Source organism: Sminthopsis crassicaudata, chromosome 2 (assembly GCF_048593235.1).
Source record: "Sminthopsis crassicaudata isolate SCR6 chromosome 2, ASM4859323v1, whole genome shotgun sequence".
Lineage (NCBI taxonomy): Eukaryota > Metazoa > Chordata > Mammalia > Dasyuromorphia > Dasyuridae > Sminthopsis > Sminthopsis crassicaudata.
This window is the reverse complement of record NC_133618.1, coordinates 397,478,900-397,503,693: the sequence shown is the minus strand read 5'-3', so window position 1 is coordinate 397,503,693 and position 24,794 is coordinate 397,478,900. Positions and strand designations below refer to the sequence as shown.

Sequence of the window (24,794 nt, the reverse complement as noted above, 5' to 3'; positions counted from 1 at the left end):
CTTCTCCTTTTAAAATGAAAACTCCCTCACTAACGCATTATGTGAAATGATCCAACCATTCTGGAGAGCAATTTGGAACTATGTTCAAAGGTTCTATCAAACTGTGCATACCCTTTTACCCAGCAGTGTTTCCACTGGGCTTATATCCCAAAGAGATCTTAAAGGAGGGAAAGGGACCTGTATGTGCAAAAAAGTTTGTGGCAGCCCTTTTTGTAGAGGCAAGAAACTGGAAACTGGGTGGATGCCCATCAACTGGAGAATGGCTGAATAAGTTGTGGTATGTGAATGTTATGGAATATTATTGTTCTGTAAGAAATGACCAACAGGATTTCGGAGAGACTTACATGAACTGATGTTGAGTAAAGTGAGCAGAACTAAGAGAACATTATACATAGTAACAAGATTATGTGATGATATAATGGAGTTGGTTCTTCTCAACAATGAAGTGATTCAACACAATTTCAATAGACGTGAGATGGAAAATGGCCTTCATATCCAGAGAGAGAACAATGGAAATTGAATGTGGATCAAAGCATAGTATTTTCAATTTTTTGTTGTTTGTTTGCTTGTTTTTTTCTCTCATGGTTTTTTCCCTTTTAGTCTGATTTTTCTTGCACAACATGACAAATATGGAAATATGTTTAAAGGGATTGCACATATTTAATATATATCAGATTGCTTTCTGCCTTGTGGGGGGAGGCAACAGAGGGAGAGAGAAAAATTTGGAACACAAAGTTTTATAAAAATGAATGTTGAGAGTTAGCTAGTTGATGAGGTGAATAGGGCACCAGCCTTGAATTCAGGAGGACCCAAGTTCAAATCTGGCCTCAGACACTTAGCACTTTCTAGCTGTGTGACCCTGGGCAAGTCACTTAACCCCAATTCCTTCAGCAAAAAAAAAAAAAAAAAAAAGTTGAAGACTATCTTTACATGTATTTGAAAAATAAAATATTATTAAAAAAAAAAAAAAAAAAAAAAGGATGTAAGCTCCCAAAGGCAGGAATCATCTTTCTTTTGCATGTATGTTTTCCTACAGGGTAGAAAGAGTTCTGTTCCAGATCCAAACGAAAAGGACCAAGATCAAGAAGTCAAGGAGGAACTAAGGAAATTATCCTCCTGTCTTTCCTACCACAGATACTTTGTCTAAAATGCTCCAGAAATCTCTTTCCATCCTGGAGGCTCAGGCCAATCTTGTACTTGACCTTAAGAATACTTATATCCTTAATCCACAGGCTCCATCATGTATCAGAGAAAGAAACAAGGGAACTTACAAATTCCAAGAAGACCAGAAGGTGCAGATTTCTCGTAAGGCAGCAATACTGCTGCACAGGTCCACCTTCCATCTCCAGATCACATTCATGAGGTTTGATCCTGAGGAAAGTCTGGGCCAGAATAAGGGACATAACACAAGATAATGAAAATCCACAGATATGAGCTGGAAAAGGGCCATGGGCATCCTCCCCTCTGGAATTTGTCGGCATTGGGGACAAAGATTAAAGGAAAAACAACAGAAATGAATGATGAGAAAGACATATAAATGACTCTTGTCAGGGCTTCATCAGGATTCCTCAAGGACAGCTATTAACCAGAGTAATTTCCTTGAGTCTGTGCCAATTTGAATCTGCTCACCAATTGAGACAGGACAAGAGATTCTAAAATGGCCTCAAAACTTGAGCCAAGAAAGCCAATAGTATTCTTTGTTTAAAGGGTACTAGTTGGCTCAAGCACTTGCTGGTTGATGGTCATGGTTAAAGCTAGCACTTTACACACAGAGGCTAAGAGCTAGACAGCAGCTCCAAGTCCAATCTGTACCTGATCAGGGCTCATCAGGGACATCACAGAATCTGAGAATTAGAAAGGACATCTGAGCCAACTTGTACCTGAGGCAGGGCCAAGTGATTTGAACTCTAGAGATTAACTAGTTACTTTTAACATCTCATTTATCTTTGGCTTCCATTCCCTATCAATCATTTTCATTCTTTCCTGTTCAGGTGAAAAGATTTTTCTTCTCAGCAAAGAAAACAAGCAGAATAAGAATTAAGTCATTCTCTCCTTTCTCTGACATCATTAATCTGTTAACCTTAAGCAAGGGTCCTACTCCACCTTGGAGTCTCTTATTGTTCTCAACATAGCTTTAAAAACAGCAACTGGATTTTTTGTTGCTATTGGTATGCCTCTTCATTTTGCAAGCCCCGACACTATTTTACAGGACTGTGCAGTTCCTGAGTATTCACCTTCTGTCACTTGCCTTACCTATAAGCTGAATACTGTATGGGGCTCTCTTTTGGCACATAGAACAGTTACCTCCAAATTCTCCAGGTAAGATGCCACATTGCTTTTCAGTTCATTCACACACAATGCCACCCAGTGGAACTTCTCTTCCAAGTCATCAAACTCCCTGTCTTCAGTCTAAAATCCAAGTAATAAAAGTTAAATTTCAAGATTAATAATAATAAAAAATTAATGGTTGAATCATGCTTTGAAATTTTGCAGAGCATTTTACACACACTACTTCATTTGAGCTTTACAGCAATCAGTGAGATAGAAATTATAAGTATTATTACTCTTACTTTATGAAGTAAATGGGACAGCTAGATGCCTCAGCAGGTAGAGTGCTGGGTCTAAAAGCAAGAAGACTTGAGTTTAAATTCACTAACTAGGTGGCCCTGGTAAGTCATTTCACTTGTTTAAGTGTTAATATCTAAGGAAGGAAACAACAAACTACTGTAGTATTCTTACTAAGAAAACCCCACAAATAGTATGGCCTAAGGGGTCATGATATGAACAAACAACAAATGTACAGTATACTATATTATGGAAAAATACAAAGTTTGGAAAAGACAATCCTTAATCTTATGGAACTTAACAAAGGTTACATTGCATACATTGCATTACAACTGCATAAGAGCAGCTTAAAAAGTCAGGGGTCAGGGAAAACTTTCTGGAGGGACAGAGATCTGAGTTGGACCTTGAAGGACAGCTAAAACTTCAACAAGGGGATCAGTCTAAGCAAAGACACAGAGTAATAAAACCATATGACACACAGAGAGAACAGTAAGAGTCCTCCGGCAATATAGGGTATCATATCCTTACCTACATATGCTGTAAAAGAATTATTTCTTCTTTTTCACCTCTGAACCCTCCCAAGGTATCTTGGGGTTTACTGGCTAGATTTCATTCTTAAGGACCATATCTTAAACCAAAACCAATCTGATTCTAATTAGCCACCAATAAGTCCTAGATCAAGCCCATATAATCATTTAGATCCTGACTGACTCAGATTGAATGTAAATAACAGTCATTTCTGCTTTGCCCAGAAATCTGAGGGTTTTCCTCTCCCAGATTCATTTATTTAGATTTTTTGGGACTTGATGAAAGAGGAAATTCTTTGCTTCAGTTGCTATTAAATTATGTATTGCTCTTTAATTTTAGTGCTACATATGGATTTATGTGGAACTATGGCCTTTCCACATCTTCTTCAGCTTCATCTCTAATCCCATTACAGCACCAATACTCAGTCACCCTCAATTGCCCCATCACACTATCTTTTTCCTTCTTTCTTTCCAGTAAAATGTAAACTCATTAGGAATAATTTAATTTTTGATTCTATATCCTAAGCACTTGAGAGTAGCCTTGCCCATAGTAGGCAATTAACAAATATATACTGATTTTGCTTAGCTAAACTTTTCACATTCTAGAATACTTAACACTTTTCACACATTTAGGTGACAAAAGAGATCAGAACAATTGAAATTTATGCTCTCTAATCCATAAGAGGCACAACTGAGCTTTTTATGATGAGAGGTAATGGGATATAATGGAAGGAACATTGGTCTTAGAAGTAGTAGACCCGAATTCAACACCTAGCTCCACACTACTTAAGTATTTGCTCTTGGGCTTCCATTACTGATATGAGCCTCAGGTACTTTGCCTATAAAATAGAGAGAATAAATACTTGTGCCATCTAATTCACAGGATTATTATGAACAAAATATTTGGTAAACATGAACATGCTATAGAAAAGTGAATGATAATTACTTGTGGGACAAGTGACATTCCCGGGATACTCACAAGCTCTGAGTCTCCTTCCTGCAGTCATACCTGGGGTGTTTGGTCTGGCTTTGCCACAGGTGCCAATAATATCTAAGAGGTAGTGCCCCTCAGAAAGGAATGCTTCCTCCCCATTGGTCTTAAAAACGTCCTCATGCTAGGGCTTATACCCATGAAGTGTGGGGGAAGGTAGACCCCCAGGTAAAGATAAGAGAAAGGGTGAGAGGACAGGGAAAGGGGCAATACTGCCACTTCATTCCTGACTAAACCACCATTTCTATCCCAACTATCCGTGATCTCCTCCAACTGCTTCTGCCCTAGATAAAAATAATTCTTAGTTACACATCTATCAGAACATCCCCCTTGTAGGGCCCAGGACTGCAAGGTTCAGGAGATATAAGTAACAAAAGACTCTCACCCTGGTCACAATCCCAGCTTCTTGCTTGAACAATTGACTTAAACGCAGAGTCTTCTTGGAGATAGAGTGTGTATTAATCCGGGCCAACCTCTCCCTGACTGTCAGATGCTCCAACTTGTTGTATTTCGTGGCTGTGGGGGAGTAAGGAACAGAGCAGGAGGGAAAGGATACATGAGAGAACAAGATTTTCCCTGAGAAGTCTGGTGTAGGGCAGTTTTGGGTCACTGTACGTAACAGAACACAATTGTGAAGAAAGGCCATAAAGACAAGAAAAACAAAGAGCTGAGGTTCCTGGCCCATAGAAGGATGATGGGGCTTCCAGTGTTGAGAAGCCACATGCTGTAGTCAACAATGCATGCTGTTCTCAGACAGTCTTGGGGTCATAAGACCTGGGGGGTGTTTGAATCCCTATTCCTACTCGCCACGTGGTCTTTGACAAGTCAACCAGCCATTCTAGGTCTTTGCTTTTTCATCTATAAAATAAAAATAAAAAAGTTCTCACTACCTATTTCATTGGGTTGTCATAAACAAAGTATTTTATAAACCCTAAAGTATTGTAATCATAATTGTTAATATTGGGCTTCTGTGTACTGGAGAAATTTTCTGTCTTTAGTGGGTCATATTACCTCCTTAAAATTCAGTTTCTTTGGAAGCAGTAATAGTAACAACTTCTATTTTTCAAATGCCAGGATACAGATAATCTGGAAGTCTGAGGGTCTTTCCCAACCGACCAAGATCCTTACCAATTTCCTTACGCCTCTTATACTCATTGATGTTGGAATTGACCTCTTGCATGGCTCTGGTAGCCCTCTGCAAAGCCTCATAGGCCTGGTCATCGGGTGGCGTATTCTCCAGGATCTTCTGTAGCAGGAGTGGATATCTGGTCACCCTCTGCACCGGCATCACCAGCAGGAAAGTAAGGCCCGAGGCTCCTGCCTGTGGCCTAGGGGGAAATGGAGAAGGGACAAATTAGTCAGATGGATTTGGATTGCAAAAAGAAATGGGGATTAGGAATCAGAAATTGATGTTTTAACCCCCAGCTCTGTCACTAACTCCCCGAGTAATCCTGGGAAAGACATTTATTCTCTCTGGACCTCATTTTTTTTCCCTATTTATAAAATGAGGAGATTGAATCACATAAGGGATCCTTTAAACTTTTTTTGGGTCACGAATCCCTTTGGCAGAATGGGAAAGCCCAAGGATGTTTTTAAATGATAAAAAGCTAAAACACACATAAGATTACAAAGAAAACCATTTATTTTGAAATATAGCTTTCACCCCGTCAGTGAGGATGTAGTAGAAGAAAACCCTGAACCTGGGTTATCCTCTCCCTGGGAGATGTGCTGGCAAAATGTTTAACAAACTTTTCAGAAGAAAATGTACCTACAATACACTTTCAAGGCTACTCTGCATTATTATAATATTCTCCATCACTTTATTAAGCCAACAATCAAGAAAACAAATTCAGTCCTGACTTGTAGTGTTTGCCTATTTCTAAGGTACAAATGTTCATATTTAAAAATCAGCTCTTGAGAGCAAGTTCAAGGTGACTTCAATATACTCTGGTTATGGCACTACTATTGGCCTTATATACTCCTCCTTCTGGGTAAGACCACTAAAGAAGGTCAAAGTGATTGGGTCCTCAATGCTTTACAGCAATACTTTTATCCTTCCTTATTTGATTCATTGCATTGCCCACACTGGCTGTTCTAAAATTTCTCTTCTTCCTCAAGTCTCCTACCACCGCCCCCTCTAATGGTTAGCAGATGATTTTACCTCCTACTTCACTGAGAAAATAGGGGACATCTGTTGTGTACTTCCTCTCTCCTTCCTTATCCTGAACCTCAAAATCCCATTGAATCACCCTCATTTTCTCCTTTGATTTAGTCACTGATAAGCAGGTGTTCCTTCTCCTTGCCAAGACCAGCAGCTCTTCCTGTGTTCTCCAATTCATAGTCACATTCTTCCTACAGTCATTTCTTCTACTTCCTCTCCTCCTCGGCAGTCTAGCTTCCTACCTAATCACTCTTATCTTTGGATCAAAATTATTCTCTTCTAGATTACCAACAATCTGTGAATTTCTCTGTCCAATGACTTTTTTCTCATTCCTGGTTCTTCTTCACTAGTCCTTCCTCCTGAATATTCTCTCCATCATGACACATCTCTTTTCTTCACCTACCGTTTAACCATTCCTTCACAGCTACCCCTGCCAGATTAACATCTATGTCTCACTTCTAACCATGGTGTTATGACATTTACAAAGTTCGAGAGATAGTTTCTAGGTAGTCATTTTATCAACAATGCTAGTATTTTATTAATAAAAGAGGTCAGTAGCACTCTCAAGTGTCAAAAACCCTTATAGAACCCACTCAACACTTATTAATCCTGGAAAGGTGGTGTTTTTGAGGGTGGCAAACAATTTTGATTGGTTAACAATTAGTAAGAAAATGGTTATTATGAGATGTGGGCTCAATCTAATAAAAGTCTTGAGGATATATGACTTGTATCACCCAAATCTTGGTCAAAATTTTTTTTTCAATTTCTCTATTACCCAAAAAAAGGGAGAATCCACATTTTTCCTAGACCTGAGTAGATAGAAGAGCAGCAATCCATCTATTGGCCTAAACTTAGAATTTCTTTTACTGTTTTTGATTAAATCTTAATCTGGGTGAGTCTTTACCCAAGATTTACTACTACTGGTTGATTTCTGGATGAGAAAATAGAAAAGGGGAAAAACTTTGGCCCTACTTCAATAATTAGTTTTAAATGCAAAAGAGAAATAATCATTTCCCTCAGTTTCCCACAAAGCTCAGTCCAGAGACTTTAATTTTCCTTTCAATAGTTGTTGGTTTTTAATTACTGTCTCAATGTAAATGATTCCCAAATCTATTTATCTAATCTATTTTACCTAGTCCCAGGGCTATGGGAATATGAACAGTTAACTTAATTATATGTAACTCTTCCTAATCAAAAGAATTATCAATAAAATTGTGTAGTCATATATACTTTGGGGGAGTGAGGAATCATGCAATACTGGAGACATACAGCTTAATAGATAAAAATGTTTGATTCTGAAGCTAAAATTAAGGATTTGAACACTCTGTGAGTCCTTTTAACAGAAATGTCAAAAGCAGCTAAAAGTCAAAAGCCCAAAATCAGGAAAACGAATTCATATCCATATGTTGTTGTCTTCATTACAACCTATGGACAGTTGGTTAACCAGCAAATAATATTTCATTGCCTTTTTTGATCTTAATTATCCTCTGCCCTAGAATGAATGTAGACTCTCAGGGAAGAACTATGCTTTAAGAAATAAGATGATAAAGTGAATAGGCCAACTTTAAGGAGACGGGTTCAAATCCTGTCTTGGTGACACTTACTAGATGAATGATCATAGACATTTAACATCTTAGTGCTGGGCTCAATTCTAAGACCATAAAGTTAAACATAATCTGGCAAATTCTATCAGAAAAGGGAATTTGTGTACTGGTAGTTTCCCATACCAGTGACATCACAAGTTCAAATAAATCATATACACACATATATATACAATTTAATATAAATAAATGCAAATATCTTAATACAATATAATTCAGTTCTGCTACACTTGTTCTGAAAACAATTTTTCTAGAGTGATTCATATATTAGTGAAAGACACGAGCATAACATAAATCTTATTTCATTCTCAAGAAACATCAAGAGAACACAGAACCACTACATAATAACTCACAAGCTGTAACCCTTCCAAGACCCACTTTCACGAGCAAACTTTGGATCCTTTTCAAAATAAATTGCCTTATTATACATCTTCTAATACAATAGGAGCTGTGGGAGGGAGGAAGACTGGTACAACCCCCTCTCACTGTCTGCTAACGTCCAGAGTAGGGCCTGCCCAATTTTCAAGAGTCCAAGGGTTAAGACACTAGCTGAGCAGCACAGCCTGAGGCCATAAATGCCACTATATATTATGGTATTTATACATTTTTAAGCAATTTCACACATATAAAACTGGGTAGTTGTTTTAATAAGTATTTTTTTTTTAAATGCATCACTGATGCAGTTTTTGAGTGTTGGACCTTCAACATTATTTTATTAATAAGCCTTGTGGTTTTCTTTGTGAGAACTTGCAGAGAGAGCATGGTGATTTTTAGAAATTCATATGTGTCATTATTGCAACTTTTATAAACTTTTCACAGCTCTGCCCACATATGCTTCTGACCATGTAGTAATCATTATGAACTCCCCAAAGACTGTGGCTTAGCTAGCAGTGTACAATCTCAGAACCAAAACAGTGTTTGGAGGTCATCTCTTCCTTTCCCTCCCCACTAATGCAGGAATCTCTTACTACAACAGGAAGTCAACCAACCTCTGCTTGAATATCTCTAGGAACATAACAACGCCTTCCATTGTCAAAAAACTCAGGTAATTGTTACAGCCTCAAATTATTCCAAATAACTTCTACCAGGATGCTTTCTCTAGAGTCAAATAGAACAAATACAATCCTTTTTCTTTAGGATATGCTTCAAATATTCTCCCCAAGTCTTCTCCAAACTAAAAATCTCTAATTCCTTAGAGATTCTAACTTGTTAATTTCCCTTTCAAATGTACTACTCAGAACTAGACAGTATCTTTCAGTTATGATATGACCAGAATGGAAGACATTTGGATAACCAGTTATCTTGACAGAGGTCTTAATAGATGACACAAAAATTTTAAATTGACTTCTAGCTTCTTCTATCTCTTACCCAACCCTCCCTAGTGTTTCAACTCACACCAGTGCAGTGATGACATCTTGAATTATCTTCTGTAGCTTGGGTACCTTCTTATACGACTCCACCAGAGCCAAGGCCTGATCATAGCTGGCACAGTAGACCTTATAAGCGCTCTCCATCTCCTCTTGAAATTCAAGGAATAGATTACCTAGTGGTCCAAAAACATGGATAATGATTTTCCACAAGGCAGATTTCTTTGTATAATTCATTGTTCACAAATGATTAATACTCTCTTTTGTCACATAAAAATCCCATTCTAGAGTACTCCTAAAGATTATAGGTAAAAGGCCCTATTTCTTCCCATAGAGACTTCTAACGATCTACTTTATAAACCAAATTCAGGGCTTTCAGTCCCCTAATGATAGTGCTAACTCATAAGGAATTCTAGCCAGCTTCTATTCTAGCAGTATCCACTGTACCCAAAAGCACAAGGCAGTTGTTACTACAGATTGCTAGTGAGCCCTGCCCAAATTATATAGGTATTCCTCAGGATCACCCATACTCTAGAATGTAACATCTATTCCACCCCTGGTTAGTTTCTGATGCACAGATTCTGAATAATTTCCAAGATTTTTAATTCATAGTCCCAATCCAACAGGCAGTCTGATATAGTAAAAAAGACAGTGAAGATGAAGTCAAAAGATCTAGTTAATGTATTAGACTGCCTGTCATCTAGGGGGGAGGGTGGGGGAATGAGGGGAAAATTTGGAACAGAAGGTTTTGCAAGGGTCAATGTTGAAAAAATTATCCATGCATATGTTTTGTAAATAAAAAGATATAATAATAATAATAATAACCTCAGGAAAAAAAGATCTAGTTGAGGAAGTAGTCCCAAACCACCTTGACAAAATTCTAAAAAATTCCTCTATTTGATCATACTTCCTGACCTTTCATCTCTACCTTTCCCACCTTCCCTAAACCAATACTCTATCCATTCCATCCCTCCTTAATTTCAGACCGTGAGCTCCTCTGTTCCATCTTGACTTTCTTCCCTTCAAAATCTTGATCCATTAGGTTTCTAGTTTTTGCACCACCCTGTACTTGTAAATCCCTTGCCCCACTGTCTTAAGAGTGCCCATCCTTTTCAAGATCCCAATCACGGACTTCTTCCATTATCATCCCACCTACCAGCTGTTTTTGCTACTACACAATCTTGCTGACTACTGTAAGCTCTCTACTCTCAAGTAGGCTCTAATTGCCTCTCTCACCCACTACCTACAAAGTCTGGTCCAAATCTTTTCCTCTTAAGCCACCTGTAGTTATACCTTCTCCTTCCTCCTCAGCAGATGGCTATGCTTCCTGCTTCACTGAAAAAATGGAGGACATCTGCCACAGAACTCCCCTAAGGCTTCACTTCCATACTTCAAATCACTTCAACATCACCCATTTTCTCTTCCTTTAATCCAGAGGATGAGTCGTGTTAATCTCTTCTAGGAGTTTATCACTTCAATCATTCTCTCATTCCTTCCTAATTTTCACACTCTCTTTACCCACTGGCTCATTATCTGAATGTAAAAACATGTCCAGACGTCTCAATCCTTAAATTATTTTTACTTGATTCTGCCATCCTCAAAAGCTACTGTTTTACTTTTCTCTCTTGAATAGCCAAACTACTAAGAAAAACTCATAGCTTCCACTCTCTCCTCTCCTACTCACTTCTCAGCCTCTTACAATCTGACAATCAATCTTCAGTCACCACTGAAGCAGTTTGTTCAAGGTCAGTAATAATTTCTTTATTGCTAAATTTCTTAGTGCTCCTCCTTCTTGACCCCTCCCAGAGCTACAGGATCCGAGTTTTAAGGGGCCATCTAGATCAACTATACCTAACCAAGCGTGCTCTTCACAACATCCAGCCTTCATCAAAGTACTTCCTAAAATACGGTACCCAGATTAATCATAATACTCTGATATATTCTGACCAGGGCAGAGTAGAGTGGACCCAGCATTTTCTTCTCTGATATTAGTTGCTGTTATTATTGAGTTATTTCAAATATATCCGACTCTTTGTGACCCTATTTAGGTTGATCTTGGCAAAGATACTGGAGTAGTTTGTCATTTCCTTCTCTAGGTCATTTTACAGATGAGGAAACTGAGACAAACAGGGTTAAGTGACTTGCCCATGATCACAGCAACCACATTTGAACTCACAAAGATAAGTCTTTCTGATTCAAAGCCCAGTGTTTAATCTATTTCACTGTTTAATTTCCCTATTATGGTTCTCTTAATAAAGCCTAAGCTGTCCATAAAGGAAAAAACAAACAAACTAATATTGTTGAAAAAGCATTCAGCAGTGAATTTTGTGGCCAGTAAACTTGGGCTACACACAATTTTACCCCTTTTGGCCTTTATGTCAAACCATTAGGTCAGACCTAATTTGCAAGAAGACTGTGCTTTAATTGCACAATTCCATTACAAAGAAAGGAATGATTAAATGGTTAATAATAATTAGAGGATCCAGAAAAAATAAAAGTAATAGGTTATTTCTTTCTCAGGAAGCAATTTAGAGCTAAAGAGGCGTATTTAGTTTTGTTATGACATCAGAAAAATCACAAATAAGTCTTGGAAAGAATCCAGAGTGATAAAAGATATATTTAAAAATAAACTGATGAAAGGTTAATTGAACTAAACCTCTTCGATACAATAAAGCATGCTTTTTAATATAGTGAAGTACTGTCACTAGCAAACAGCATAGTTATTAGGCACTCACACTTACGTGGCAATTCTCTGTAAAAATACACAGAGGAATTCTAGCCAAAATTATTCAGTGATCACACAATAGAAACTATAACCTTTCATTACTGCTTTAGGATAAAGTTGAACTAATGAGCCTGAAAAGCCTTATCATTTGACATTATTGAACAGCACCTACCTCCGGAATCTCTGCCCTGGGTTATGACACAACTTGATTATCCTCCTCTTTATACTGATGTGACTGATTCTTCTCCATCTCCTTTGTATGAGCAGGGGAAAGGAAAGGGAATATGCATTTATATAGCACCTACTACATACCAGGCATTGTGCTATATGGAAGATTTTTTTTTTCCAATTGTTTACAGTTGTATCTGATCCCCATTGGGGGTTTTCTTGGCAAAGATACTGGAGTGGCGGTTTATCATTTCCTGCTCCAACTCATTTTGAAGATGAGGAAACTGAGGTCAAAGAGTTAGGGGCTTGTCCAAGGTCATACATCTAGCTATACTGAGGTCCTATTTCAACTCAATTTTCTGAGTCCAGCCCTGGCTCTCCATCCAACTTATCACCTTACTGCCCACAAGTAGAAGGCATTCCACATTTTACAGTAGAGAAAGCTGAAGCAAACCGAGGTTTAGTGCCTTGCCCAGGATCACACAGTAAGTGTCCAAGGCTGGATTTTAATTCAGGTCTTCCTCATGCCAGGTGCCTCCTCCAAGTATGGGTCCCATATGTATCCTGAGGCTTCTCCTCTTTCTTTCTCTACACTTTCTTGGTGATCTCTGCAGTTTCCAATGGATTAATTCTCATTTCTACCCAGATAATTCCAAAGTCTGTAAATCTAGCTATTTTCTTCCTGTTGAGCTCTTGGCACTAATATTTATAATCACTTTCTGGACATTTCTACTCAATGTGCCCTGGACATCTCAAAGTCAAAAGATTCAAAATATACTGATCTTTGCCCCCTTTAATCATCATCCACCATCCATCTTCCCCTTCTATTTCTCATATTCTTACCTCTATCTAGGGGAACTTTCTCTAGTTTTCCAACTTTATGATCTAGGAGTCGTTATCAACTCTTCATTCTTACTCAATTCCTATATTCAACCAGTTGCCAAATCTTATTTTCACCTCCACAGTATTAATTGAATCCACCCTTCCTCTCTACTCATACCATAACCTCCCTAGTCCAGGCTCTCACCTCCTTTTTCTTAGACCACTGCTTGATCAAAAAACTGCAATGGCTCCTCTTCCTTCTAAGATACTGTACAAGTTTTCTATTTGGTGTTTAAAACTATCTATAGTCTGGATCTTCACTTTTTTTTCAGGCTGCTTATAATTGATTTGTTCTCATACTCTGATCTATTTAATATTCCCCGTAGAGCCATTCTACCTTCAGGTCTCTTACAGATTGCCCCCCACCTGCAATGTCCTCCTTCCTCACCTCCTTCTTTGGTTCTTCTATTTCCTTTTAAACTCATATGCCACCTCCCTTAAGAAGTCTTTTTTGATTCCTTCAATTATTAGAGCTACCCCTTCCAGTGACTTTGTGTTTATTTTTTATATCCCCTGTATTTATTCATTGCTAACAGTTGTTCCATGAATATGTTGTTCATAATAGAATCTATGTTCCTTTGAAGGCAATGGCATTCTCATTTTTGTATTATACCTAATATCTAACAGTGCTTGGAACATAATAAAAACAAAAAAAAATTTTAAATACCATACTTGTTCACTCCTAATAATTAAAGTTGTGTGGGCTGTACTGGGACATACTAAACCTCTTTTCATATGACACTCAAGGAGAGATAGGATGACTACTTGGAAAGGAAAACATAGAAGAGAGTCTCAATCCAGGATTTGTGCCACGTAGGCCCCTTTCTGCTCCAAGATGCTTAATTATATATCCCCTGAACTAATTTGTGTATCAAAATATCTTGGTTGCCACAATCAAGTGCTTGTGACTCTGAATCTCTTCTTTAACTTTTACCAACCCTAAGCCATTTCTATATCTAGATGGATTTTGTGTGTTTGTGTGTGTGTGTGAATAGATCTACTTACATATATGTATACATTTATACACACATATTATGTCTATATACATACATATATTCCATTGGCTATGGTAATATGTATGTATATATTGATACACACATATATGTATATGGGAGTGTATCAGAGATTTGGGAGAAGTTAGGTGGCTCAGTAGATAAAACATCAGGCCTGAAATCAGGAAAATCTGACTTGAAATCTAGCTTCAAACCCTTACTAGCTGTATATAACACTGGGCAAGTCCCTAAACCCTGTTTGCCCCAGTTTCCTCATTTGCAAAATGACTTAGACAAGGAAATGATAAACACTCCAATATCTTTGCCAAGAAAAATCCTACTGGGATCATGAAGGTTCAGTTAGAACTGAAATAAATGACCAACAACATGCCAAATATTTATTAAGTACCTACTAGTGACAGTACCATGCTTAATGCTGGAGGAAACGCAAATTTAAATAAGACATAACCTCTGCCCTAAAAGAACTTAAAGACTTATTAGTATAAAATCTGGTAATTACAGTAGAAAGTCATAAATGGTCATGAGAACTTCACTCTCACTGATTCAAGGGCTTCTAATATGCAAATAAATTTACTTTCTCAAGTTATAACTGGACATCTCAAGCTGGTCATCAACTTGGTCTACTAGATAAAGACCCCTAGTCCTCTCCTTGACAAAGTCCAACAGCCTTCATCCCAGTAGAAGGTCAAAGCCATGGCTTTCTGCCTACTATCCTAGCTCAAATAGCAAAAGTTGACATCTAAAAAGGCACACATCTAAGAAAAGATCTAAGAATTCACTCGGGGGGTACAGATTCTTTGTTTTCAGTAATTTCTTGTTGTTCAGTCATTTTTTCAATTGTGTCCGTCTCTATATGATCCCATTTGGGATTTTTGCCCCATTTCTTCCTCCAGCTCATTTAGGATTCTTTGTCAAAAATACTACCTAAGAAATTGGAACCTGTAGTCTGAGAGAACGAAAACATGTTCAAGCAAATAATTAACCTAGCTATTTGGAAAAAGATGGAAAAAGTGAGTCTAGAACAATTATTTTAATTTTCAGTGGATATGTATTCTCACTAACATGAGTGACAAAATATTATGGTTTTTAAAGTTTAATTTAAAATAATATGTGAAGATAATGGTATATGCAATTTTAATAGCTACAAATTGGCCTATTCAAATAAGCTCTTGATATTAAAAAATGGTAAGAGAATAACTTTGATCTTTCCTCATAACTTTATGAACATATAGGAATTGTCATTATAAAAAGGCTAAAAGAGAAGAAACCATCTTATTTAGTAATTAGTTGATTTCCATGTGAAGCAGAAAAATGTGGCAGTTTCTACATACTGCTTTAGACCACAAATTCATTTGTAAAACATTATAGTGGAGAAGCATTATTAACTCATAAAAATAAAAGCAACAGAGAGGAAAAGGAGACTGAAAAAATATTGGTAGGAGGCCAAATTAAGATATAAAATTTAGTTCTTCCTAAGATGATCCACCTGGAAAAAGGATAAAGATATGGTAAATGATACAGTTTCACGAGAATTTCAAAAGTGATCCATTCTCATAATCAATGATAGTGGAAATATTTTGTTTAGATTAAAACACCATAGTGTACAATGCACTATATGAGTGCGAGGTATTAAGCAGAAATGAGAATAAAACTCTTTTGCCCTCAAAGAACTTGCATTTTTCCTGAATGGCTACTTTTTTTTTCTTAATAAAGCTTTTTATTTCCAAAACACATGCAAAACAACACGCACCCTTGCAAAATCTTGTGTTCCAATTTCTCTCTCCCTCCTCCCCCACTTCCTTCAAGACAGCAAGTGATCCAATATATATTTAAACATATGCAATTCTTCTATACATATTTCCACAATTATCTTGCTACACAAGAAAAATCAAATCAAAAAGGAAAAATTTGAGAGAAAAAATGCAAGCAAACAACAACAAAAAAGTGAAAATATTATGTTGTAATCCACACAGTCCCCACAGACCTCTCTCTGGGTGCAGATGGCTCTCTCCATCACAGACCATTAGAACTAGCCTGAATCACCTCATTGTTGAAAAGAGCCACATCCAGAGTTGATCATAATATAATCTTGTTGCCATATATAATGATCTTCTGATTCTGCTCATTTCACTTTGCATCAGTTCATGTAAGTCTCTCCAGATCTCTTTGAAATCATCCTGCTGATCGTTTCTTATAGAACAATAATATCCCATAGCAGGATAGCTGCTTTTAAAAAAATATAGAATTCTCATGATGATTATGTGTCTGAGTGTATATATTTATATAGCATCAATGATGAAAATATAATAAAATTTTCACAAATGGTATCCTATAGCAGATAAAATGTATTTACTCATGTAATTTCTTATAATAGAGTCTCAAGGGGATTAAGTATGTAAAGAGGAATAGAAAAAAAGAGTACATAGCTGCCCATTATGGCTTAAGCTGATTTAAAAGCATAAAAAAAATACTCTTAAAACTGAAGACAAAGATTATAATATTTTTAATCTTTGTGACACTGACACCTATCAGAGGGCCTTGCACATAGTACTTAAAAGTTTGTTGAATTTGATCAAATTGAGACTGTAGTATCCAGAATTATGATTGATAATGAACCATATAAGACAGAAGTATATGGAATTTTGTGAGTTGAGGTAGGTGATAGGGAGGAAGCTTAAGCTTTGATATGAACATGTTCTAGGGTTAGCTGACACAGTGCCAGTGCACTTAGCCCTGAGAGAACTGGGGATTTGGGTCTTAGTAATCTCCCAAGCAGTGAAACTAATTTTGGGGAATAGTGATGAGTAAAAATTAATGAGATTTGCTTTTATGTCAATTGTCAAAAAAATTTAGGAGGTCCTTGTAATTTTTTTTCACAAGAAAAGAGAGCATTCATAGTAGGTAGTAGAGATGCTCAATGAATGTTTAAGAATAACTGAATCCATAACAGAATGAAAAGCAAAGAGAATGAAAGGTCTTATTATATTTGCCATTTGGCTATTTTTAAAGCATTTGATTCAGCAGAGCAAAAAATTGCCCTGAAGTTTTCTTCCAATAAAGTACTGCCAATATATTAAGATCTCCACAAGTACAAAAATATTTATAGCACTTATTTTTTTTATAATAGCAAAGAACTGAAAACTAAATGGGTATGCATCAAATAGGCAATGACTAAAGAAACTTAGTGTAATAGATATTATTGTGTTGTAAGAAATGACAAAAGGGATGGTTTCAGAGAAACCTGGCAAGAACTGAACAAAGTAAATAGAACCAGGAGAACAATTTATACAACAGCATTGTCTTTCAAAGTTGTCTTTATATTCATGTTATTATATCAATTGTTACTGAGTTTTTGCTCACTTCATTCTGTACCAGTTCCATTCCCTCAATTGATAAGTAAATGAAAGATACAAATAACCAGTTTTCTAAGGAAGAGAAATATGAGAAAATTTGTACTAACTGATATAGGTGGATTTTTTTTTTAAATGAATGAAAATCTATTTTCTCTCCCAACTCCTTCTATGGAAAAAGAAAAAGGAAAAAAAAAAAAAAAGAAAAACTAACCTCTGTAATCAATCTTTCTAGTCGAACAAAATGAATTCTCACATGAATTACTTTTAAAAATGTAGATCTCATTGTGCACCCAGAATTTATCAACATTTTATCAGTGAGTAGTATACTTAATCACTGTTCTTCTGGAATCGTGGTCTATCATTGCATTGCTAAAAAGTTTAAGCCTTTCAAAGTTGTTTTCTTAATATTATTATTGTATAATATTTTTCTATTGATTCGTCTCATTTAACTATCAATTCATAAAAGATTTCAGGTCTCTGCAACCATTCATACCATCACTTCTTGAGGCACAATAATATCACTACTTTCATATATTATAATTTGTTCATATATTCCTCAATTGATGGACTCTGTTAGTTTCTTGGACTATGCTACTACAAAAAAATTGTTACAAAAGATTTTTATTTAAATGAGTCTTTTTCTTCTTTTTCCTATCTCTACAGTATAAGCTGAGTAGAAGTCAAAGAGTAGGCTCAGTTTAGTCACTTTCTGGGCATAATTCCAAATTGCTTTCAAAAACTCCTAGAGCAGTTCACAGCTTTACCATTAGAGCATTAATGTGCTTATTTTCCCACAGCTCCTACTCTTTGTCATTTTTCATTTTTTCACCTTTGCCAATCAGATAAATGTGAAGTAAATTCAAAGAGATTCTTTAACTTGCATTTTTCTAATTGTTATGTGACTTGGAATATATATATTTTAAAATACAACTATTGACAGCTGACTCTTAGAAAATTGATTATTCATATCCATCTACTTATCAAGTGGGGAATGGAACTAATGTAGAATGAAGTGAGCAAAAATATAACAATAATTTATAACAAAACTTCAAAAGATTTGAAAGAATTCTGATCTGTGCATTGACTGACCAAGCACAATTCAGGAATCAGTGATGAAACATGCTACATATCTCTTAAACAAGTGGTAATGTACTTAAAATGCAGAATGAGACTTTTTTAACATGGCCAATTTGTTTTGCTTGACTATAATAATCACTGGTTATAGGGGTTCTGTTTTTCTTTTATTTTCTAATGGGATGGCAGTGGAAGAGAAGAAGAGATAGAAAACAAATGCTTATTGATAGGAAAAAAATGTCACTGTTGAAAAAAGAAATAATGCCTATTTAATGAATAAATACACATTGAAATGAGATATGACAAGAGGCAAATGACAACATCAAATATCAGGAAAGTGCATTATATAGAGGACATAGTTGTTTGCATGTTATCTCTCCCATTAGATCAAGTGCCTGCAGAGTAGGTACTTTTTTTTTTGTTTGTTTTGTTGTGTTTTTTTCACTCCTTGTATCCCCAGAGCTTGGCACAACTCCTAGCACTGGGTAGTTAATAAATGTTACTTGATAAAAATGAATAAACCAAGAAACAACTTTGAAATATTTTTTTAAAACATGACCAACTGTATCAATACTCCTAAAGAATTAACTAAAATAACTAGTGGAAATAATTAATTTCAGCAAAGTAGAAGGATATAAAATGAACCCATATGAATCATCCGCATTTTTTATATAATACCAACAAAGTCTAGCAGAAGAAATAGAAAGAAAAAATCCACAAAATAACTGTAGACAAAATAAAATATTTGGGAGTCTATCTGCCACAACAAACCCAGAAACTATATTAATACAATTACTAAATACTTTACACAAATAAAGTTGCTACGGGAGGAAAGTTGCATATTCAATAGAAGTGTTTACCTATATCATGAAAGATGTTCAACACAGAATCCAAATGAACAAGGATTATTTAAAGATACTGAGATTTCTAAATGCTCTTATTTACCAATTGTATTTTGTTGGTTCTATTAAAATGTGGAGTACTAAAGTTTCCTCAACAAGATTCATGATGATGTGAAAGAACCTAATCCACAGAAGAAAAAAACAAATGGATGAAGAATGTCTAGTGTCCAGACTAAAACACATAGTTAGACAGGCAGGCTTTCATTGATCATTAATAAATATATCTGGAATAGGCATTATAGGTAGATAAAGAGATAGTCCTGAACTGAATAAAAGAAAGTAAGTGGGAAGCCACACAGTATTTTCTGACATGGAACTCTCTCTGACAAACAAAATAAAACAAAATCCTTTTTAACACATTGTCTTGGTAATGTTATGTAACCATGTATTGAAAAAAAAAAAAAAAAAAAAAAAAAAAAAAGCAGTTGACCTAAAGGCAATGGAGAGATATGATTGACAAAAACAACCTTTTACATAGTATAAAGGTCACCTAAAATTGAACTAATTACAGTGCCTCTAAAACCCATCCCTACTAGAATTTTCCCTATTTCTGTTGTTGGGACTACTAACCTTCTAGTTGCCCAAGTTTGTGCAATGCCCACATCCCATCACTTGCCAATATCTATTGATCCTAACCCTACAACTTTCACATCTTTCTCCCCACTCTGCACCATGCAATATCATGTGTCACATTTTGTCTGTACTCTCTGCAAGTCTCCTAATTGTTCTCCCTGCCTTCAATCTAATAGTTCCCTACTGCCTCGAGAATAAAATATAAGTCCACATTCAGCACTTAATTATTTATTTATTTTTTTACCCATTATATGTTTAAAAAAATAAGAGAAAGACATCTGGTGTGGATCAGAATGGAGTATTATGGGAAGGGTGCCAACAAGAATCTTAAAAAATGAGAAGGCACAGATGGATTATAAATCTGCATGGCTGAAAAATAAAAATAAAAATAAAAATAAATAACTTCTTATACTACCTACTTCATTTATTACTGCTGCTGTTAGTAACAAGTCAAGATAACAAGCATCTTAAGTATCTACAATTCTCCCTTGTTATAGAGAGACAGGAGGCTGCATAGAGACAGGAAAAAGGAAATGAAAAATCAGCACTGAATTAGAAAAATCAGAGAATCTCAGTTCTGGGAGATAACTTCAGAAATCCAAGTATACTAAAGAAGAAATTCACTTGACAACAGCTCAAGAGTGATTCAAGGTGGCCCATTCCATTATTGTTAGGAAGTTACTCTTTAAATTGTAATATAAAGGGGAGCAGAGCTAAGATGACAGAGAGTAGACAGGCCACTGCCTGAGCCTCCCTTAAAATTAACCCTAGATCAAGCTCCTGGATGAATTGTGGAGTAACAATCCACAAACATTCAGAGAGTAATAATTTTCCAGCTTAAGATATCTCAGAAGGACTTCAGGAAAGGTCTGTCTCAACTGAGTTGTTGTTTGTCCTTCCTTCTGAAAGAGGACCATGGTGACATCCAAGTGAGTTGGGTTTAAGTGAAGGAGGGCTGTACTAGGTCGCCTGCCTCACTTTCCCCTCCAGAACCATCTGGGGCCATTGGCCAGATACAGATCAGGAGGACTGGAGATGGCCCTGGAAGCAGAGGGAAACTTTGGCCTTAGAAGCTAAGGTTTTCAACAGATCAGAGTCTGACTGAGACTGCACCCATTCAGTGATTAAGGCTGGGGAGCATTTGAGGCAGAGAATTTCCTCTTTTGCCTGGTCCAGAGAAATCTAGATACATCTTCTGGGGGGCCTTGTGGTTTCTGACCAATGCAGAAATGATTGCTATTTACACTCAATCTGAGTCAATCAGGACTACACAATATCTAAATGGGGCTGAGCCTGGGACCTATTGGTGGCCAATCAATGAGGATCAGAGTGGCTTTGGATTAAGATATAATGTCTAAGTTGCTTTGATTTAAGAGTAAAATCTAGACAATAAATCCCAAGATATCTTGGGAGGGTTCAGGGAACCAAAAGGAAAAAAAAGCTTTTAAGAGCATGTGTAGATAGGGGTATGATACCCTATGTGGGGACAGAGGGAAGGAAGAGAAGGAGGGAAAAAAGAGGGAAGGAGGTAAGGGGAAAAGAAGGAAAGAAGGAAGGAAGGAAGAAAGGAAGAGAGGGAGGTGAGGGGAGGCCCAGTGTGGGAAATCTGTAGAGAGACTCAGCCAAATTATAACACTGACTACTCTGTCCTGGTTCAGAAGACCAGTGCATCAGCAGCCATCTGTAAGATCTCCAATGCAACCATAGAAGGCAAATTGTGAGCCTCCAAACTTCAGCATAATGGCCAGGCCCACCCAGCACAGGCTTTCTGTGAGAAACACCACTGGCCCCAGCCCCAACACAATCAGTAAGAAGCCCCTGTCCCCTAAAAAAAGAAGCGTGGGTCAATCTCCTCAGTGCCCTAGGAACAGAGCTCAATTTTTAAAAAATGAGCAAAAGCAGCAAAAAGAGCTCTGACTATAGAAAGCTACCACAGAGACAGGGAAGACTAGAACACAAACCCAAAGAGGACAGTAAAGGCAAAATGTCTTCAGGTGAAGCCTCAAAGAGACTTCTGAACTAGTGCTAGCTTAAAAGGCTCTTTTGGAAGAGTTCAAAAAGGATCTTAAAAAAGAGAAGAAAAATGGGGAAAAGAAATGAGAACTATGCAGGGAAATTACCTAAGTTTGGGGGGGGAAAGCCAACAACTAAAAAAAAGGAAGCACGGATATTGAAGAAAATAACTCCTTAAAAAATAATTTGGCAAAATGGAAAAAAAAAAAAAACTTTAAAAACAGAACTGGCAAAATGGAAAAAAAAATTCACTGAACTAAAGAACTTCTTTAAAAGTACAATTGGCCAAATGCAAAAGGTTAAAAAAAAGAAAATAATTCACTAAAAATTAGAATTGGACAACTGGCAGTGAATGAATCAAGTACATATCAAGAATCAGTTTTCAAAAATCAAAAATAACAGATGTAAAATATTTCATCAGAAAAACAACTAACCTGGAAAATAGATCCAGGAGAGGCAATCTAAGAACCACTAGACCATCTGAAAGCCATAATGGATTAAAAAAGAACCTGGACAACATTTTCCAAGAAATCATTAAGGAAAACTATCCTATTATCCTAGAGGAAATAGTCATTGAAAGAATCCACTGGTCACTTCTGAAAGAGATCCCAAAATGAAAATTCCAAAGAATATTGTAGCTAAATTCCAGAATTATCAGATCAAAGAGAAAATACTGCTAACAGCCAGAAAGAAACTATTCAAATATCGAGCAGCCACAATCACAGTTTCCTAGGACCTAGGATTAGGATCAGGGGGCCTGGAACATGATATCTGGAAGGCAAAGGAGTTTAGATTACAACTAAGAATCAACTACCAATTAAAAATAAGCATTATCTTTCAGGAGAAAAGATTGACATTCAATGAAATAGGGAATTTTCAAAAATTTCTGATGAAAAACAGACATGAACAGATAATTTGATCTTCAAATACAAGACTCAAGAAAAGCATAAAAAAGGTAAATGAAAAGGAAAAAAACTATGCTTTTTAAAAGTTAAAATGTTTACATTCCTACATGAGAGATAATACATGTAATTCTTGAGAACTTATCTTTGTTGGAGCAGTTAAAAGAAGTAGAGAATGGAAATATGAGTGGACTGTAAGGTGAAGATATAAAAAGAAATTAGAGTGGATTGTACTGGGAGAAGAGAAAAGGGGAGGCAAAATGAGGTAAATTATGTTGCACAAAGGACCTTTTACAGTTGAGGGAAAGAAAGAGGGGGAATGAGCATTATTTGAACCTTAATTTCATTGGATTGGCTCAAAGAGGGAATAACAGATTGTAAAATAATCTGCTCGCTCTTCTATTAAATAGTTCTAATTGTGCTAAGCTGGTAGAGTATCACTATGTGGTGCAAGGAGTATTTAAAAACAGGTATTGAATTGCTCAAGTTACCAGGAACCTGAAGGTAATATTAAGAACTGGCTTTTAGGCTAAGAGGCTCATGATTCCCACATCCACCCATATAAGGAATAATTTGGTGGAGGTATAGAACACATCATATACTCCACCATTACTTTGCATCCTCAGTGTCTTCCATAGGGCTTTACACATAGAAGACCCTCCACAAACATATACTAAATAAGCAGCTGAATTTCAAATGGGACTAGATGCTAAAGCCAGTTATCAGTGGCATTCTGCTGAATGTTAGTATACTTACCAAGTAAGTTTAGCTGTTCTTCAGATTCTGCCTCTTCTAGGCCTTTGAGGAAACGGCTATTGATTTTGATAATATCATTAATGTTTGAGAATATCACATCCAAGTCTCCCTCTGGCAACTAAAAAACATGAATCACAACAGGAAGTCAAAAGAACAGATATGAAATAAACCAAGTTCTTTTTAATTGAGATCTAGATCCAAGATTTCTGCAAAACTGGCAGAAATCCTCAGAAAATAAAAAAAGATAGCAAAAACATCACCAAGGAGAATGCCATAAAAAAACCAAATTTCTAAGATACAATAAATATATAGAGACTATTAAATATAATTAGAAAAATCAGATTTCAAAATAAAGATGGAACTAAAAAGTGGAAAACTGATGATGAAACCCAACAGTTTAACAAAATCCATTGATAATATAATAAAAGCTATGAATCTGATGATAGGTGGAAATATTTTATTAAAAATTAAAAGAAAAAGTAGAAGGAATAGAGAAAATGAAAATAATTTTTTTTAGAAAATTTAAAAAACAAAATGAGTTTAAATCAATGTGAGCAATAAACATAGATATGAAGGACAGTGAAAACTTACATGTCAAGATTGCCAAAGACTGTGTATAATTTGACACCATTTTACTTTAAATTATACAAGAAAATTATACAAAAAAATAAATATTGAAAATAGGGAATGACTGGGCAGATGCATGATGAAGCGGAAAAAGTCTTGGCTTTAATAAATGGCAGATCCTTGATTCAACTCATGATCTCAGGCAAGTCAGTTAAACTTTCTTGGTCTTCCTTAGTTCCCTCAACTGTAAAATTAGTGAGTTGAAATACCTGAGCCATAAGGTCTTTTCCAATTCTTAATCTTTGGTGCTATGATAGCACACAGACAAAATTCATATGATATCAAAAATGTTAACCCCCAATTTAACTCACATAAACAGATTAATATTGAACTTCAAGGGGAAAAAAAGCCACAAAGAAATACATTGGATGCTCATTAGTTGGGAAATGGCTGAATAAGCAAGTTAGGATGTAATGAAATATTATTCTATAAGAAATGACAAGCAGGCTGATTTCAAGAAAACCAGAAAAGACTTGAATGAATTGTTGCTAAGTAAGTGTAGACAACCAAGTAAAGTATTTACACAGATTGGGTAATGATCAATTGTGAGAAACTTGGCTCTTTTCAACAATAAGATGATTCAAGGCAATTCCA

The 24,794-nt window shown here is 36.2% G+C and overlaps 1 protein-coding gene across 3 annotated transcripts in view; it reads right to left on the bottom strand.

Annotated features, from left to right (window-relative positions):
* Positions 1 to 24,794, bottom strand: part of ARHGEF37 (Rho guanine nucleotide exchange factor 37) — a 74,653-nt gene that overhangs the window by 16,236 nt on the left and 33,623 nt on the right. For 2 of the 3 annotated variants that reach the window (XM_074291747.1, XM_074291748.1), the window contains 6 exons: positions 23,574 to 23,691; positions 9,241 to 9,388; positions 5,212 to 5,411; positions 4,469 to 4,599; positions 2,305 to 2,409; positions 1,272 to 1,382 (listed from right to left, as the gene is read on the bottom strand). In XM_074291747.1, the coding sequence (XP_074147848.1) occupies positions 1,272 to 1,382; positions 2,305 to 2,409; positions 4,469 to 4,599; positions 5,212 to 5,411; positions 9,241 to 9,388; positions 23,574 to 23,691 (813 nt within the window). Of the gene's footprint in view, positions 1 to 1,271; positions 1,383 to 2,304; positions 2,410 to 4,468; positions 4,600 to 5,211; positions 5,412 to 9,240; positions 9,389 to 12,109; positions 12,191 to 23,573; positions 23,692 to 24,794 lie in introns of those variants that run through there. The other variant, XM_074291749.1, reaches the window with a different exon arrangement.